The 20,120-nt window shown below is 41.5% G+C and overlaps 1 protein-coding gene across 1 annotated transcript; it reads left to right on the plus strand.

Moving 5' to 3' along the window:
* Positions 1-2,226: 2,226 nt before the first annotated feature.
* LOC145410411 (uncharacterized) lies at positions 2,227-18,829 on the plus strand. Its single transcript, XM_080280563.1, has 6 exons — positions 2,227-2,413; positions 13,264-13,505; positions 16,072-16,320; positions 16,608-16,791; positions 17,703-17,875; positions 18,609-18,829. The coding sequence occupies exons 1-6, from the start codon at positions 2,227-2,229 to the stop codon at positions 18,801-18,803; spliced, it is 1,230 nt and encodes a 409-aa protein (XP_080136689.1). The 3' UTR covers positions 18,804-18,829.
* Positions 18,830-20,120: the final 1,291 nt, after the last annotated feature.

The following is a 20,120-nucleotide window of genomic DNA, read 5'->3' on the forward strand; positions in this document are numbered from 1 at the left end:
ACTGGGAAAAACAAGAGTAAAAGTACGTTCAAACTCACTGATGTGGCAAAAAAAAGTATTGGATGATAGATTAGACAGTATATATGAGAAAAGACAAAGAAATTCCTGCAATGAGCTTAATCCAGTGGTTCTCAGCTGGTGGTCCATGGACCAATGGTGACCTACGGTGAACTTTTGGGTGGTCCACAGGACGTTCACTATTTTGGTAATAAACTGGAGATTGATGCATATATTATTAAATTTAATGAAATTTCAGTAAGAAGAATTTTATCAAAATAAATAACTGGCCATTCATTTTATTGTATTATTCCTATTGATTATTCCAGTATGACTGGTACTTACCCAAATCTGTCAACACATGCAGTCAGATGTCTTCTGCCATTTGAATCAACTTCCATGTGTGAGAGCAGATTTTCATGTTTGTTGTCCAGTAAGTCCAAACAGAGGAATCGGCTTGCAGTGGAAAGCGATATTCATTGTGCATTATCAAGTACCACTCCTAACATTGAAAAGCTTGTCAGTGAGAATAGAATCCAAAAGTCTGGTTGCAAAGAAAAATGTTAGTTATATACTCCTACATAATTTCAAAATTCTGTTTGTTAGAAATAACAGCAAAATGTCAGAGAAGTGTTCATGTATTACTGGAAATTATGTTTGGAAGAAATATATTTCAGACCAAAATGTCAGCTGTCTACTGTTTTATGTCATTTCTCGAAATTCTGTTTTAAGAAATATATTTCTAACCAAAATGTTTGTTGTCTATGCTTTATTTATCATTACTCAAAAATGAAATGGTCCACGATATCTTTTTTAATTGGGCTGGTGGTCCATGGCCTGAAACGAATTGAGAACCACTGGCTTAATCCATGCAGTTGCGGATTAAGCACTAGCCTGACTAGGTTGCAGCCTTGGGCCCCGCCCTTGAATTTTGGTGAGTGACCCCCCTATTCTTCCACTTTCTTTCACACTCTTGCTCTACAGTTTACACATTACCTGTCACACACGCTGATGTTAACTGTCTGGCTGGGAATTGCCGAGTTTGCAATTTATTTCGGCTAACGGCTGACTATTTTATTATGGTCTAAGGGGTAGAGGGAGGGACAGAAACTTGCAGAGCTAACCAACTGTGTATACGAGAACTGAGCAGAAAATGGGTGTTGAAAAAGGGTGCTGCGTGACCGTCATACTACAGAATTTAAAAAGAGTTGTAGCCAGTGTGTGTGTGTGTGTGTGTGTGTGTGTGTGTGTGTGTGTGTGTGTGTGTGTGTGTGTGTGTGTGTGTGTGTGTGTGTGTGTGTGTGTGTGTGTGTGTGTGTGTGTGTGTGTGTGTGTGAGAGAGAGAGAGAGAGAGAGAGAGAGAGAGGTGAAGAAAAAGAAGCCCTGGAGAAGGGGAGAGAGATGGAGGTGGGGAGGGGAAAAGGAGAATGGAAGGATGGAGGGTTAAAGAGCGGGAGAGGGGACAGAGGGAGGGGTGGGGAGAGAGAAAGGAGTGGGGGAGAGGGATCGAGAGGACGGGTGAGATGTGAGAGAAAAGGGAGGGAGGGAGGGAGGGAGGGAGGGAGAATAAGGTATCGGTAGGGCAGGACAGTGAGAGAGAGAGAGAGAGTAAAGGAAGGAGGGTGGGAGGGAAGGAGGGATGGAGGATGAGGAGGAGAGAAGGGAGGGAGGGGTAGAAAGATGGGAGAGACAAGGGAAGAGACAACAGAAAGACAGGGGAGGGGGAAGAAATGAGAGGGGGGGGAGGGAGAGGGGGAGAGAAACGACAGAGTGAAGATACCGAGAGAAACCCTAGTAATATTAAGCGTAAGTCACTCGCTCTCCAGCACTGAGAGAGAACGGGTCCACTCTCTTGCCACTCTCAACAACAAAAACATCACCTTGACTCTCACACCTAAAGATGAGTTGAGGTAGGACCTAGAAAAAGGAGAAGAGAAAGTACAAAGAGGGTGAAGCCAAATTACTATCAACAAACTCACCTCAAGCCATAATATTACCAACAACAAATGCTCCTCAGGCTAAAATACTATCACCATACAAGAATAACACCTCAGGCCTGAGTATTAACCATCAAACATTAAAAATTCAGTTCAGTTCAATTCAGTCCTGAGTTTTCACAATTCTCCTCAAGCCAAAATATTACCACCATAGCCAACCTCAATAACAACACACCTCAAAGCGGAAAATATACGAACAAACACACCTTAAGCGAGAATATTACCCACAAACATGAAGGCTAAAGAAGGCACTATGAAGGAAACCAATGGAAAGTCAATGATCAAAGGCGATCCGATGGCGGTTACGTGGACGGAGAAGTACAGCGGCACTCTGGAAAAGTATTGGAACCGACTGCCGAATTTCATAGGCTCCTTCATTGCTAGTGTGGCTGTCTTCATTTTGGGATCCACCATCAGAGGTAAGGCAAAGCACTGTATATATGGTAGCTTTGGAGAATTCGCAGTGCCTCTTTCTCAGCGATTTGTTTTGCCTGGTACATCTTTTTCATTCTCTTATACGCACACCTTACTGATGCAGACTATGACGATACTGCAAATATACATATAACATAAATGAGAAAACTGGAGTGTAATAAACATAATAAATCGCTGAGAAAAATGTTCTGTGAAGTCTCCTGTGCCACGCAGAATACAGATTATATACCACAAATTTTCTTTGGTTGGAAATCTTAACCACTTCACCACGTATTATATTTTACTAGCACTGTTCCCCGGCATTGACATGATGGCCCAGCTACGGATATTTTCTTCTGGAGTTCGTGTCGGGGCCTGTACCTCCTCCACCAGCATCCACGCCTCCTTCCTCTTGGGCCATGTCGATGATTTACATGGTCCACAATGTAAATGTACAAGATATCTCATTCCATTATCTTGAAAACAGTGGATATTATGAGGGTGGAGATGGGAGTTAAGCCCCCTCCCCAACCCCCAAGTGAAATTCCTGTGGTGCTTACGGCTTAATCAAGCCAATAAGTATATCTGTCTATAGCCAGACACCTTAATCCCACAAAGGGTGATTACAAACTAGTCGCCTCCATGTCGCCCTATCCTCTGTCATATGGCTGTTCTATCTCCAGTTCACACCCTCTCTCACATAGCTCTCCACTCCATCCATCGATCTCAATTTAGGTTTTCCCCTTCCCATCCTCCTCAGTCACATACAATCTTCAGGCCAGTCTCTCATTCTCCATTCTTTCCACATGGCCAGACCATCTCAGAGTATTTCACTTAATGCCGTCAGCAACATCCACATCACCACCACAACGTGCAGTGATGTTATTCCTAAAGCAGCCAGCATTAGCGATACGTTGAATAAACTGGGATCCTGTTCTGCACTTGGTGTTTTTTCTGTACAACACCACATCGTTTTGTCTGTCTGCCTCTCCATGTTAGTCCACAGATTCCTTTCAAATAACGCATTTCTACTGCTCACACTCTTGACTTGTGTACTTCCAGCAAGATCCAAGCTCCACTTCCGTAAGTTAGGGTGGGGATCACAATACTGTTATGCAGCTACTTTTTTTTTTTTTTTTACTTCCATACGTACTTCCCTATTCCATATGACTGCTTTCAGTGAACCAGCAATTTTTCTTCCCTGCTGTACGCTTTCCTGCACTTAATCCTCTAAATTTCCATACTTACTCATCACATTGCCTAAAAGCTTGAATGCGCCCATATTCTCCATTTCCTGACCAGCCAGCCTTACTGTGCATTCTGAGACTTCATTTATCTTATTGCTTTATCTTGGACACCGGATATTTTCTTACCGGGTTGGGACTGAAGGAACCTCTAACCCCATACGTAGTGTCGGTGGTACCTGTAGATTATTTTCGCACTTGCGAGTATCTATAGCCACGTAAATCTTTGTTTTGTTATGAAAACGAGGTTTGGAGAAGCATCTCGCCCAAACCCCACACGCTATCCATTTGGTGCTAGTGGCCTTCCTCTGGACTATGTCAATTACCCAAATATTCACCAAAATAGCTTGAAAACTGATGTCGTGCATTTCGGACAAATAAATATACTGACAGATACTGTGAATTATTATACTATATAAATTCTCCATGCAGGCACAAATTTTGTTCCGTCAAAAATAAACCAGTTTTAGTCTGAAAAGATTACTGTTTCTTCAACCACGCACAATTTCCTTACCTAGAACTTATGTCAATACGAAAACGTCCATTTTCGTTCCTAGTACCTACAGCGCTTAATAACGGCTTGTGGAACAAACTTTAACTCCGTCAGTCAGATGACATATTTTCTATTTCATTTTTGCTTTCTCCAGACGACTTTATTCACCTTACGATAGATATTTCAAACTGGAATGGTTATATACAGCATTCGGTAACTCCTGTACTTGGAATTTGCGGAAGGAAACACCAAAGGCAGAGAAAGGGCCATGGGATTAAGCTTGATATTTATGATGTTCTTTTATACTAGTACCGGCCCTGAATTCTTTTTTTTTTCTTTTCTTTTCTTTGCATTGGGCATTTTTCTCCAAGCTGTCACAAACCACCCTCTCCTTTCTTAACTAGACATCTTTCCTAAGCTGAATTAAACTGTCTGGTAGCAGCTAAAATAAATTAAATATGACGTTTTCTTCGTCTGTTTAAGCTTTTCTTATTCATACTCCCAGAAAGGTGGATGGTGGACTGCAAGAAGTTAATGCGGGGCTACAACAACAACAACAACAACAACAACAACAACTACTACTACTACTACTGCCACTACTACAACTACAAATACAATTACTTTTACACACACACACACACACACACACACACACACACACACACACACACACACACACACACACACACACACACACACACACACACACACACACACACACACACACTCCCGTGATCTTTGGCTGAAAGTTTGTCTCCGGATGTGCGTCACTGTTTATCACGTCACCCAGATAACAAACTATACATTTTATTATTCTCACCTTCAGATGATTTTAGTTAGTTTAGGAGAGACTTGTCGAACTGGACGGCTCCGATACAGTTTTTATCAGTCCCCTTCATTATGTGGATGGATCACAATCAGCCAATCAATCAATTAATCAATCAATCAAGCAGTCAACAGAAACTAACCAAAAATCTAAGGCAAATGCTACCCTTGTTTCAGATACTGCACATGCCATATAGATGATAATGTACTGTACTGTATATGTATCCTGATTACAAAAACTTTATATCATGCAAAGAAAATTGAAATAACTGTATATCCATTTATACATTTATCCACTGGAATATATTTATCCTGAGATGAAAGAATCCAGCTCTATCACACATCTGATAATGACAGGGCTTGAAGTCTTAATGGCCCAGACCCTGTAAGATAAACACAATTGATAAAACTTGCCTTCAGCCCAACAGAAGAGTACCTAGCAAACAATGATTACATTAGGCTACTCAGGTCGATAATAATAACAACAACAATAATAATAATAATAATAATAATAATCTATATTATAACGGTCTGATTTCTGTATGTCTGTTGGTTTGTTTGTTACCGTAACAGCAAAAATGGCGCACCGCAACGTAATTTTTGCTAGAGAAAGTACAATAAAAAAATTTCCAGTCCAATCGGGCCACCGGTTCCCAATTTATGACTCATTTCTGGCCTTTTGTCATAGAGCGCAAGCCGCCAAAGGCGGCTTTTAAGTGAGCAATAATAGTGATAATTATTTGTTAAAAGTCAGATCTTACAAGGAAGTCACTAACACTCGAAATACGATTGCATCTTTACAACTGCAACAGTTGTGGCAGTATACATACATACACATATACATCTGCATATAATATATATATATATATATATATATATATATATATATATATATATATATATATATATATATATATATATATATATATATACGGTATATTTGATAAGGACATGTTAGTTAACATGATTAAGGCGTTATTATGTAGCATACACTCTAAAACTGGAGGTTGCTCTATTGTGCTTCAAGAAGAACAGCAACAACGAAAAAAGTAAACGTATGCAGTTCTCACATACTTCGAACAGGTAATATGTGTAATGAAAAAAAAAGATCAAAATATAAATGAATAATTAAAGTAACTGTATGCAAGATAACGGCAGAGTTGCATAAATCCAGTGTGTATCCAAGCATTAAGAGAATTATGTCAGACGAGATATTGATAATGAATGCTGATGGTGAAGAAACTTTATCTTATCAGATTAGGGAAGGTGGAGGCCGAACGCTCCTGGTAACATCGGGTCACCCAGCATATTCCAAAAGGGTAGAGATAAAAAAAAAAAAAAGTAAGTCCTTGTTATGCAATTTAACATTGATGTTCTCCAAAATATCACAACTTTTTACAACACAACTGGGCCTGTGTATTGGGCAAACTGGGAAATGGACCGTGCAGGGGGCAATCAATCTTTACTTGGCAGTTTTTCTGTGATGTGGGCTTCACAAACAACAAAAAAGGGGACATGTTAAGCGTCTACCTATCTGTCAATACCCAGACGTCTCAATCCTAAAAGGAAAAGCCACAAACAAATCTCCTCCATGTCGCCCCGTCCCCCGCCATTTCGCTTCCCCCCCCCCCAGCTCACACACACCCTCCCTCATATACCTCTCCACTTCATCCCTCCATCTCATCCTCGGTCTCCCTCTCCCGCTCCTCCCCGTCACCCCACTCACACACACTCGCCTCGTCAGTCTCTGTTATCCTCTACAAGGCGTTTGGACCCCAGGCTTTTGGCTATTTGTCCAGATGTATTATGGGCAGGAGACCAACCTACTACCATGGCAACCTTTTACATGATATACAACCCTCACCACTCTTTTAGTACACGCGCGTCAAGTACTGTATCACTCTCTCTCTCTCTTTCTCTCTGCCTGAGCGTTAGGAGCGGCATTATTTCTCTTTTTCATCATTTAACATATCTATTTATCACATATATAAATAACTAGCTTGCGCCTGTCCGGAACACAACTGGTTACTTCCATTATAAGCTTCAGCAACGCCCACGGCAACAATAACAACTACTACTACTACTACCACGACAACCACAACCACCAGTCACTACCACCATCACTACTACTATCACCACCACCACAACCACCACACCACCACCACTACTACTACTACTACTGCTATTATTACTACTACCACAATCCTCAGTACACTCAGGATAAATACATGGACAGACTCTGGGAAACAAAAAGAAAATTCTCCTTACTTTACAAGCAATACATCATGTCAGTGATGTCCTATGACTCCGTCTCCTCAACCTCCTCAGTAAATCGCCGTTCTGTATATCATTTTTGCACTATGCGTTAACTTTGATTTTCTCAGGATGTTCAATTACTCTTCCATTTTTTTTCTCTCTCTCTACCTTCTCCTAACCTAACTTAGACTAACAGGTTAACCTCACTGACTAACATACTAACATATCCTGATATTGAGAACACAGACCTAACCTAGACTTCCCTGAGTAAGGGAAAGTGCAAAAATGGTACACAGAACGGAAACCAGCTCCTCGTCATGGGCTCCCATCCTCTCTACTACCCACTACAACACCTTGCAAACCATACAGAACAATGCCCTATGCATCACCACCGGCTTTACTAAAACCACTCTCACAGCTCAATTACACTCTGAAACTAAAGTTCTCCCTGTCAGAGACTACCTTGATACGAGGGGCACACGATTCTGTGCAACTACCTGTTCTAGTACACAGCACGCCTGTCACTGCATGACAGACACACGCAACACACCTAAGTACATAAAACTATCACCACACAAACATTATCAAACCCTCTACAGAAATATCTCACCTTCTGCTAGCAGGGAAATACACCTACGAACTCACTTCGCGTGCAAGGCAATAAAACACGTCGATCATAACACCATACTACAAGCCCTCCCTCTTAATATCCACCCATCAGATGTGTCTTGAAAAAGAGATGATCGAGTTCGTTTAGCTAGGCTTAGAGCGGTACATCACCCAGCTCTCCTCAGCTACCACCTTGGAACTGGGTTGGGTGGAATCACAGATGACACGTTCCCGGCTTACAGACTTGACCCACACAATATAACACATATAATGGAGCACTGCCCAGCACCTGCCACACTAATATGTAGACTCAGCATCAATGATGTAGGGATGCAATCGGGCAACTTCACACGGGGGAAGCTGCTTGCCTGTGGTTGTTGGGTCTCCTCGATCAGACGGACAACAACAACAACAACAACAACAACAACAACAACAACAACTATTACTACTACTATTATTACTACTACTACTACTGCTGCTGCTTGTGCTACTACTACTACTACTACTACTACTACTACTACTACTACTACCACTACTACTACTACTACTACTGGTACTACTACTACTACCCCCATCACCACTATCAGTGCCCTGCCTACCTATCTCCCCAGCATCCTTTCACTATATCTGTTTTCCTGAGGCCTTTGTCAGTCATGACGTCACTTAGCTACGCACTCACTCACAAGAAAGTAAACTTGTTATCTCCGAGAACACCCCCCTCCCCTCTCTCTCTCTCTCTCTCTCTCTCTCTCTCTCTCTCTCTCGTCACTGTCACTACAATGCCGTGTTAGTTTAGTTAATGCTTGATGGAGAAAGACGCCTTCAGGTGGTGGCATCGATATGACCCAGAGGCGATCGGCTAAAGAAAGGTCCCTCATTCTCCACCCTATTCCCGGACAGAAGGATGGTGGATGGCAGAAGGGCAGCTCTGACCTGTAGTCCACTGGGATTATATTTAGATGAGCCTGGGGTTGCAGTTAACAATAGAATCATCACAGATCGTTTGGTTCCCCTCATTATGTCATCCTGATATTCGCTCTGATTAGACTACGAAGAGTTTGGTAGCTTTATGAGTAAGGATGAACGCATATACAAGTCATTTTTACACAACATACAGGAGGCTTGGGAAAGTTTATACATACGGTCCTGGTCTCTATATAAGCAATCCAAACGCTACTTAAGTTTGGGATACTTTATAAATGCGGGTTTGATATTTATACAAACAATCCTAACCGCTGCCTAAGCTTGGGAAAGTTTATAAATACGGGCTTAGTCTCTATGTAAGTGCTCCAACACGCTATTTAAGCTGGGGAGAGTTTATACATACAGTCCTGGTCTCTTTACTTCTGCATGGGAGAGTTTATCAATACGTCCTCCGTCTGGCTCTACTCCTAAGCACACAAGCAACACAGAGATAAGATTAGGTGAGATGTGTGAGGTTTAGTTGAGTAATGTCAGCCTGAAGTTCACTGGGAGCAGTTCTGGCATCTTACACCACGTCCCGCCACATGGTTTATTTATTTATTTATTCATTTATTTCAGCTACGAGTGAGATATAGGAGCCTGAGTGTTAATAATGTACTCTTTTTACATTAGCCTGACCCAGGTTTTCGTTCTGTCGTAGCATAGTGGCAAAAAAAGATAACACCATGGCTCTGCATCCTTCCCATAGCACTTCATTGTGGTTAGCAGCATATTCATTTGTTAATTTCTTGCTCAGTTCAGCTTTCAAGATGGAGAGGTGGCAATTTTAGGCCACTGTTAATTTCTTGCAACAATTCAGCATTCAAGATGAAGAGGTGGCAATTTTTGGCCAAGCTAGAATAAAACGCGTATGGTAATATTAGATTTTTCATATTCACGGGATCTCTAGTATTAAATTTCTGTTAAGTGTTAATACTGGCTGGTGACAGATTGCAAACGATATGATACTGCACCTTTTTTACTCTAACTTGGCCTGAAATTGCCATCTCTGCTTCTTGAATGCTGTGCTGTAACAATAGGTTAGCACAGATTATGTTGCTAGCCACGAAGAAGTGCCGTGGAAAGATCATACAGCCGCATTTTTGTCTTCTTCTGTCCTTGTCGTAAATGAAACAAGCTACAAAAGGACGAAAATCAGGTCCAAATTAGGTCGAAAGGAGTACCATAACCCTCTCACGGTCGGGACAAATCTAATAATTTATTCCAAGCAATCTCACATGGTTTTATCAGTCAGAGAAACTTGAGTGTTGATAATATTAGAAAAAGATACAGAGAATTACGAGAACACAAAGGAAACTTAAAGCGAAGTGTCAGTGATAAGGCGGGAATATAAACATCAACCGCTTCATAAAGTACCAGTATTTATTTTTATTCATGATTTTTCTGTTTTACTCTATTTTTAATCTAGTTTGTAATATTTGATCTAGAGGAGACTTATCGAACTGGATGGGTTAGATACAGCCTTCATTAACCCCTTCACTACACCAGGCCTTTCCTACCATGAATAAAACCATATAGAGGTGGCAAGAATTAAATGAAAAATGCGACATCTGACTGAGGGGATTAATTTCCCGCCTAAACTTGAATCCCGTAAGACTTCCTATATATACTCCTTTCGCGTATACTTGGCCCAGATTTTCGTCCTCCTACATCTTAGTTCACTACATTACTCAGGCTCTACATCCATTCCATAACTCTTCTTCGTGACTAATACCATGTTCTAACGTTAATCTAATGTTGCAACTCAGCATTCAAGATAGAGACATGACAACCCTAAGCCAAATTAAAATGAATGGAGTAGAGTTTATTCTTGCTGTTATCAGACGATTTTATTCACCTTAGAAAATGTTTCTCGTTGTGAAGGGGTTTACTCAAGGCCAAATCTAACCCCTCCAGTTCAGAGTAGCCTATATCCTAAACTGGGTAAATTTTGAGTATATCCTAAACTGAATAAATTCCGAGTATATCCTACATTGAATAAATTCCGAGTATATCCTACACTGAATAAATTCCGAGTATATCCAACACTGAATATCTTACACTGAATAAATTCCGAGTATATTCTACACTGAATAAAGTCCGAGTATATCCTACACTAAATAAAATCGTCAGAGATGGCAAGCACTTAACGAAACAGACGCCGAGGGGCTGAAGGGGTTATGTAGAAGACCCTTTGTTTAAAATTTTACTTTGGCTCGTTGTTTTGTTATTTTGTTGTTGTTGCTGTGGCCCCAAGTTCATCAGATTATGAACCCAGTGGACTGCAGGCTGAAGTTTAGCTTAGCTCACGGACAAAAGCAGTCAGATTGGAGGTTAAATTTCACTAGTAACCACGGAGATTCATTCCTACCACATAACTATGGTCTATAGATTTTCACGCAACCACAATTTAGCATCTAAGTTGCTGGAGTGGCCCAGTTCCGTCACATGAAAACAAACTGCTTATAGTTAGGACAGGGACTTAATCATAAATCTGTTTGTTAATCCTGGCCCTATTCACGCTCTTCATAAATACGATGTCTGACGTTACACATGCTGGGAAATTCCACCGTCTCGAGTGCACTGATAAGCGAGCTTGGCCTAACAAACAAACACGACGATAGCAGATAATCTGATAAAAAATAAAAAGGCGGCCACTCTTTCTAGATATAGAGTACCGTACCCATGCTGAAAATGGGGTGGTGGTGGTGGGCTAAGGGTCAAGGTGAGGGTCAAAGTGGTGGCAAGGACGGACGGTGATACAAGACAAAGGAGCTCAAGTGTATGTGCATATATATATATATATATATATATATATATATATATATATATATATATATATATATACTCACATATATTTGTGTGTGTGTGTGTGTGTGTGTGTGTGTGTGTGTGTGTGTGTGTGTGTGTGTGTGTGTGAGTAAAGGGCAATAGGTCAACTGACCCTGTGATATTGATGATGATGATGATGATAATGATGATGATGATGATACAAATCATCTCGGAAACTCTAAAATGTGAAAGTACATAAAAATCTAGAATTTCGTAATTTTGTTGGTTGTGTTGGGATACTATGGAGAGAGAGAGAGAGAGAGAGAGAGAGAGAGAGAGAGAGAGGTTCTACGTGGAAGGAGGGAGAAGGACAAGGAGTCACAGCTCCCTCCATTGTTTCTCTATCTCCCGTCCATTGTGCCCATCAGACACAGCCGCTAAAAAAAGGGGGAGAAAAAATGCGCTACCTCAAGCACACATTTTTCTCACTATTAACGCGAATATTGTTTTTTGGAGTCTTCATCATCGTCACGGATCCTCCTCATCACCCTGTACTCATTTCCTATTTATTCCACTTACTTATCTGTGACTGACTCTGATATGCCGACGAAACTGCTTAATGGGGATAATATTGACACTCTTAGGCTAGTATAATGCATTCTATGGTGATTTAAATTGCTTGTGTGTTGCTGAAAAAATAGAAACTTTAGTTGATTCATTTAAACTGGCGGGAGATTTTTGTCCTCCAGCTTATTTACGTAGCCCTTTTACAAAACAAACACATAAATAAATAAATAAAAAAGAAAGTATTACAGCTCTACATCCTTTCCATATCACTTCTTCGTGATTAGTACCATATTCTGGTGCTTATCTCGTTCCAACTCAGCAAAGTGGAGAAATGGAAGTTAGGAAGTTTAGGCTTGTACTCGTTTTACCCTAACTTGGCCCCAAACTGCTATCTCTCCATCTTGAATGCCAAGCTATACCGGTGTATCAGCACTTGCATGTGATGCAAGTCACGAATAAGTGCTATGGCAAGGATGCAGATACGCAGAATCGCCTTTGTCTGCCTCAGAGCTATGTGGAATAAGCTAAAAAGGGATGGAAATATGGACCTAGCAAACAAAAGACGTGACGTGATGGTGAGAGTTAATTTCCAGCATGATAAGTGAAATTACAAGAACAACAGCTTTGTGTCTTGCCCTTGGTTCAACAAAGTGAGTAACCGCATGCGTCTGGTCACGTTCTGAATGACGTGTAGATGGAGGTGTGTGGAATTACCAGTCATGTGCATTTCCGAAACCGAAGGACCCTTTTGGTGTGTGTGTGTGTGTGTGTGTGTGTGTGTGTGTGTGTGTGTGTGTGTGTGTGTGTGTGTGTGTGTGTGTGTGTGTGTGTGTGTGTGTGTGTGTGTGTGTGTGTGTGTGTGTGTGTGTGTGTGTGTGTGTGAGAGAGAGAGAGAGAGAGAGAGAGAGATCTACAGTATGTCATATTCCAACCCTACTGAACCCAGCCTAACCTGATATAAGTTAATCTCACCTAACCTCCCCTAGCCTAACCTAATCAAGTCTAACCTAACGTCTCCTAACCCATGCTAACCCCAATGAACCTAATCCTACCTCTCCTAACCCACCCTAACCCCAGTGAACCTAGCCTCACCTAACCAACACCCTCTCTCTGGTCCGGTCCACAGGAGAATGGCTACACATCCTGGTCCATTTTCTCAAGGCATTCCAGAACGATGAAGTCTCCAACGCCACCAGCACCCCCTCCCCCCTCAGTACGGCCCCCAGTCCCTCCCAGTACAGTAACAGGAGCGTGGGTGTACTGGGGATCGACCTGGCTGAATACCGGTTAGAGGGACTGGGATTTTACTGGGTGGCTGCGATAACGGTGTCCTACGTGGCATACCTTGGCATTGGTGGATTTCTGCATGTGAGTTATATACTGACCTATGTTTATCCACGATCCTCTCACTGTTTGTTTCATTTCTGTTACTGTTACTTCCACTACTATCACTACTACTATTACTACTGCTACTGATAATAATAATCTATCTATCTATCTGTTTATTGCCAGACGCCATAATCCCGTACTGGGTGGCCGTTTTATGAAGAGGGGCTCTAACCCTTCGCCAACCCACTTGTTGACACGTAGGGAGCACATAACCTATAAGTTGCTTATATGGTTATCACCCAGCGCTGTAAATGATTTCTTACATACAAGAAACCATTAGGCTTGTCACTCAATGTAATGCCACCTGAAAAGGAAAGAATATTAATAAAATGTGACAGGAAAGAAGGGAGAAAGAGGAAGAGTGGAAGGTAGACACAGAAAAATATTGATAAAGGTGAAGGAAGAAGTAGGCAACACTACATCAAGAGAGTGAATGATGGTTGCCACCACCTACCACCATAATAATAATAATAATAAAAATAATAATAATGACGAGAGGGTAAAAACTAAAGTCAGGGTGCTAGGCAGACCTAATCAAGTTACTCTAATCAGTTCATGGGAATAATTATTACATTATCACAGTCTTTTACATAACCTGAAATACAATGGTAACAATTACCGACGATAATATTAACCGGCACACGAAGTAAAAAAGTTCAGGAATCGCTGTGTTAGAGTTAGAGAGAGAAGAATTATTGTACATTATTGCCTATACTGAGTGGAATAAATGGAAATGGAACATATTATGAGATGTAGTGTAGAGGAGAGGAGAGGAGAGGAGAGGAGGGAAGTAGGGAGAAGTGAGGGGAGACACGGGGGGAAGTAGGGGGGTGTGAGGAGAGAAAGAGAGAGAGGGAAGTAGAGATGAGTGAGAAGAAGAGAGAGGGAGGGAAGAGGGTCCAAGTCAGGCCGAAACTGTTTTATCTCCCCCCCCCAAAAAAAAAAAAAAAAATCCATAAGTAAGTTTAATTATTCCATTCGAGTTACTCACAGCACTGTTAAATAAGGACAGAGTTAACGATACTGGTTCACCGTACCACTCGTAGTTTATTTTTATAATACATTCACAGTAATCAATTAAATCCGAGTTATGCCTGTTTACATACTGTGATAAAGTGACGCAATACCGAGCAAGAATGTTAAGTAGTTCGTGCTTATCTCCCCCCCCCCCCGACACACACACACGAAACGTTAAAATGTTATCTCAGTCTGCCCTTTCTAAATGGTTTCCATTACTACGGTTACCACCACCCAAGCCCCAAAATTATGGGTACAGTCAAATACTAAAATCCAATTGTCTCCTTGCCTCAATTTCAACCTTAGATTAACGGACACTTGAACATGAGACTATGAACTGAGGTGTATAGTAATAATTCCTCCATGGGTGATATTATGCACCTTTGCCCACAAAGTCTCGTCTCTTTTAAGCATCCATGAATTAAACAGTGAGAAAGGGAAGGGGAGGCGAACGTGCTTTAATGTCTAGCTGTACATTTAGCCTGAGTACAACAACATCCTGTCTTCGTCGCATTATGTATTTTCCACAAGTTACGTACAGCTGAGCTGAATACATGAACATCCCGTCTTTGTTGCATTACGTATTTTCCGCAAGTTACGTACATTGACTCCTGCCACATGGGTCTCTGCTAGGGAGAATAAAATCGTGTAGGTACAAAAAGACAAATGACCGTGTTGACAGGTTTAATTTACAGAATATCAAAAGATAATTCACCTCAAAAGGGGCCAGGCTTGATGACAAGATTAAGAGTGCACAGACCTACACTTCAGCATACTATGATAGAACTGTCTCGAGTTACTACCTATACTCTGATCACTTTAACCAGGGGTAAAATAGTCTCCTTCATCTTCAGTGCTATGATGTCACAGAGGATTAGTACTAGAACATGGTGCTAATCACGAAGAAGTACTCCGGATAGTATGTAGGAGTGTAATGTTTTATTCTGACACTGAGCTGCGGGAAATAAGCCCAAAAAAGGACGAAAATCTCCACCAAGATAAAGTGAATAATCTATAATTATCCCCACTCCCACAACTACAGTTTCATGGGACAGAGGACTTCGGAAGGTTTAGACAAGAGAAGTGGAATTACCTGCATCTTGTCAAATAGGGATGGAAGCTGCAGAGGAAAAATCACACTTATATCTTCTCACTGTTTAATACAGCAACGATCATTACCAGTATCACAGTCTCTCTTACCTACATCACCATATACCGGTACATCTTCACTTTTATACAGATCTCCGCTGTGACACAAAAATAAGCTAGATGATTGAGCATATACGGTACGAACAAGCGCAATAAACAATATTTTTTATCTACTACATGATTCCACAAAGGTTCCAGTGTTCCCGGGGTTGAGGGTGGGGGGTATGTCCCTTTTCCACATCATAACAAGAATAGGTCAGAGGAGTGAAAGTGAGCACAGTAAATTCATGTTCCTAGATTTGAAGCGTTCGTTTCATGAAATACTTTTAGCCTTATTCTGGAAGTCTGAATTATTAGTTTGCATTTTTCTCTCGCGCAGTGGTACTACTACGTGCGCCAAAGGGACAGGTCAGAGGAATGGAAGTGCCAGCCTAATAAATTCATGTCTCCGGACTTGGAGCGTCACGAGATACTTTTAGGCTCGTTCTCCCTGCTGATCGGCTCCACCCTATCGGCCATCATCTCGTGCTACATAATGAACGGCGGCTGGACCACCATCTACTATAACATCAGTGACTATGGATGGCTCTGGTACATCCTCTCATGGCCCGTCGTCTTTATCTGGCAGGTAAGTGAGATTTGGGAGTAGAGTCTGTAACCTAGGGGACTTCGTAGTATCTCTTCTGTATTATTATTTCAATGCAGAGATGTCTAGACACATTGCATTTAAAAGACTGGAGATCATAGGCAGAGGGAAACAGAGAATGAAGAGAACAGTTCCAAATAGCATCAAGTACCACAGCAGTTCTATGGAATAGCAACAATAATGGTTCAAGCTCCTACTGACCCTTGCAGGACTATCTAACCTACCACCTACCATTTCAGGCCTACCTAACCTACCACCTACCATTCCAGGACTACCTAACGTACTGGCACCACCGCATGTACCATCTTCCGTCCCTGTACAAGCACTTCCACAAGCTCCACCACAAGTACAAGCAGCCCACGGCCTTCAGTGTTACCGCCATCCACCCGCTTGAGTTCGTCCACATGCAGGCCGTTCTTATCAGCCCAATGTTCCTCTTCCCCGTCCATTGGAGTGAGTATAACGTCCTTGCATTAATATGTTCTGCGTTAAGTATACCATTCTCTGTTTATTTTACTCCTTACACTTTTTCGCGGCATAAAATTCCCATCTCCCCATCTTGAATGGAGAACTACATAATGAAATTAATACTAGAAAAGATGCTATCGGAAGGATGCTGGGCCGTAGCACTGTCTTTTTCTGCCAGTGAGCAACGGGATATAATCCGTCAAGTTAAACTGAATGAATTATAGACGTAAAAGTGCTCTCTCTCCATGTTGAATGTTGAAATTAACACTAGAACATGGCGCTAGTCACGAAGATGTACTGTGGAAAGGATGGAGGGTCGTAGTACTGTTTTATTCTGCCATTAAGCTACAAGGAACAGGCTGCACGAGGACAAAAATCTCCGCCAAGTTAAAGTGAATGTGCTATAGGTTATGTTTTTACCCTTACTCAGAATTCCTTCCTCCTGTTGACCTGTCCCTGAATTACATATAATTACAAATATTTTTTTTATTTCTTATGGTGACTCTTCTCCTATACTATCCCCTCTCTTGGTTATGATTCTATGAAGGTCAGACTGGTGGACTCAGTCTGTTCACCTAACTGGGGTACGTGGATGTAAACCGACTAATGCGGGTCGTCGTAAAGGGAAAGGATGACTAAGAAAAAAGTCAGCGTTAATGACCTTCGGGTGGCTAAGAGGCATTATTATTATTATTATTATTATTATTATTATTATTATTATTACTATTATTTGCCCCTCCTGCCAACCATCCACGCAATTATCCTTCTAAAAATTAATAGTTCTTTCCAAATACCTTTACCTCACTTTTGTACCTCTCCATTTATATCTTCACACTACTTTTGCACCTCTCCGTTCTTTCCATACACCTTCACACTACTCTTGCATCCCTCCTCAGCGACGTTCGTGGTGATCCTGATGTACCTCTACTACCACGGGATCATCGACCACTCCGGCATCAATTTCAAGGCCCAGTGGTGGCAGCCGTGGCAGCCTGATTGTATTTTCCACGACAACCACCATCAGTACTTCCACGTCAACTTTGGGTTCAACTGCGAGCTCTGGGACAAGGTGAGAGAGAGAGAGAGAGAGAGAGAGAGAGAGAGAGAGTGTGTGTGTGTGTGTGTGTGTGTGTGTGTGTGTGTGTGTGTGTGTGTGTGTGTGTGTGTGTGTGTGTTGTTTTTAATGCGTCTGACTCTGGGCATAGGATTAACATTAGGGACCTCTGATAATCACTGAAGAGGTGCTACACGTGCATATTGGGTATGTCACATCACGCCAGTTATGAATTATGATACACCGATACTATTATTCTGGTAAGATCGCTTGTAAATATTGCTCCTGACTTAACACTAGACTAAGAGTATGACAGACAAAAATGTAGAACAGTTAACGTGGAGTTGTCACATTTCTTTGCACTCCTAGAATTTTCGATGCCAATATATTAAATAAAGTCTTATCTTTAAATGGCAAGATGTGAGTTTTTAATATCCTGCCATCCACTCATTCAATGCAGTGTTACCTTCAGGCGACTTTACACAGGGTGACAAGCCACATGGTTTCCTTTAATTTAGAAACTCATTTGCTACGTTGTGTGGTCACTAGTAAATGGTCACTTAGTAGTCTAGTGAGTTCAGGCCTTCTGACCAGATGTGGTAGTCAGAGTTTGCTGGGCCTGGTCACCCGCCTGAAACGTATACAATGAGTAGGGTAACCCTGTATGCTTCTGATGAGGTAGGACAGGAGTGGATGATGGATGAACAGAACTATTTGAATTAACAGTTTTCCTTCTACTTACCCACAGATCCATGGGACGTACCGACAGAAGAACAAGGTGTACCGCGAGGACATCTTCTACGGGCAGGGTAAGGACCTGAGTGAGTGTTCCCGCCAAGAGCTGCAGTCCGACCTGGAGGAGAGACAGTCTGAGAACACCATGGCATACAGGGGCAACATGAAGGACGACCAGGTGCAGGCGGTCAAGAAAAGGCTCAAGTAGTGAAGGCAGTGATTTAGAGGAAGAGAGAAAACACCATGGCATAATTATAAGGCGCAATAAAAAGCATATGCGTGATAAGGAAAAAGAATGAGATATAAGACACAAAGAAAATAGATGAGTAATAATGAAAAAAAAAAAACATGATTCAGAAAGAAAATAGTAGAGAGAAAAAGTCAAAGAAAAGATGAGAGTCGTTGGATAATAAGACGCATAAAACAGTGCTTGAAAAAGAAATTGCTCAAAACCAAGACACAAAGAGCAAAGGTACAACCAAGAGCAAAAATTTACCGACAATCCTCTGCCAGTATTGTGTCCTGCCTTCCAAATTTCTCACTCCTCCCCAAGCGACAGGGTATCAGTCCACTAAATACTCTTTTGTTGTCTGCCTCACATTGCTATCAAATATATAACGCTTTGCACTGCCACAGCCGGTAGAGAAGCGTCGGTGAATTTTTGCTAATGGCTGTATAATTTAAAAAGATGACGAAACAGAACGAACAGATGAAAATAAATAATATGGACGACAGGTTGTGTATCTGGCGTAAACCCTGGTGATTTGCTTCACTGTGATTGCTACTTGTCACCACCGCTAAGGAGGTTGTGTTTTTGGCTTGGTTTGCTTGTCTGTCTTTTTGAAATTTTACGAAAAAACTACTAGATGGAAATGTACTAAATTTGGAATGACGACTGAGGCTCATAAAAAGAATAAGCCATTAATTTACGGGCGAAAAAGGTAAAAGGTCAAGATAAAAAGGGGGGATTTCTTTGGCGGAGGTAGGCTCTACGCGCTCCTTGAGTGCGTTTGTAATTGTCTGTGATGTAACTTGACGCTACCTCACTACTGATATCCTGCTCTGTACACTTTGCAAGAAATACATAGAATACAGTATCGGAACAGCTGGGCATGACTGATTTCTGAGTGAACACTGTGGTTTTTGTCATCTTGACTTGGTTTATATCTTAATGGTCCATAACACCAAACTGTATGGTACTCGGCCTTCTGGTACCTAAAGCTTCAACAACCATAATTTTTATTTACAGATTCAAAGGGCAATTTTCACATATACCGTTCTTTGTGTCATAGTGTAAAATGATTTCTGTGTTTGGACACAGAATGACCAATATATAACGCTTCACTTCCACTCCAGAGGGCAGTTTCATGTGTGTTATGGGGACGGCTCAGTCAGTGTTATCAGTATCTACCCTGCATCATTTATTCACTCCCTACTCTAAATGCCATAACCACACCCACACTGACAGTCATCCCCCCGGCACATAAGCTACTGTCACGTGAGTTTCTAGTGAAGTGCTATTTCC

This window comes from Coenobita brevimanus, chromosome 85 (genome assembly GCF_032717465.1).
Source record: "Coenobita brevimanus isolate Jiangsu-jjx chromosome 85, ASM3271746v2, whole genome shotgun sequence".
NCBI lineage: Eukaryota > Metazoa > Arthropoda > Malacostraca > Decapoda > Coenobitidae > Coenobita > Coenobita brevimanus.

Bases quoted from the DNA above. Each gene is read 5' to 3' on its own strand.
- LOC145410411 (XM_080280563.1), top strand. From the start codon at position 2,227: ATGAAGGCTAAAGAAGGCACTATGAAGGAAACCAATGGAAAGTCAATG. The intron at 2,414-13,263 runs GTAAGGCAAAGC...TCCGGTCCACAG, and splicing joins TTTGGGATCCACCATCAGAG to GAGAATGGCTACACATCCTG. The intron at 16,321-16,607 runs GTAAGTGAGATT...CTACCATTCCAG, and splicing joins CCGTCGTCTTTATCTGGCAG to GACTACCTAACGTACTGGCA.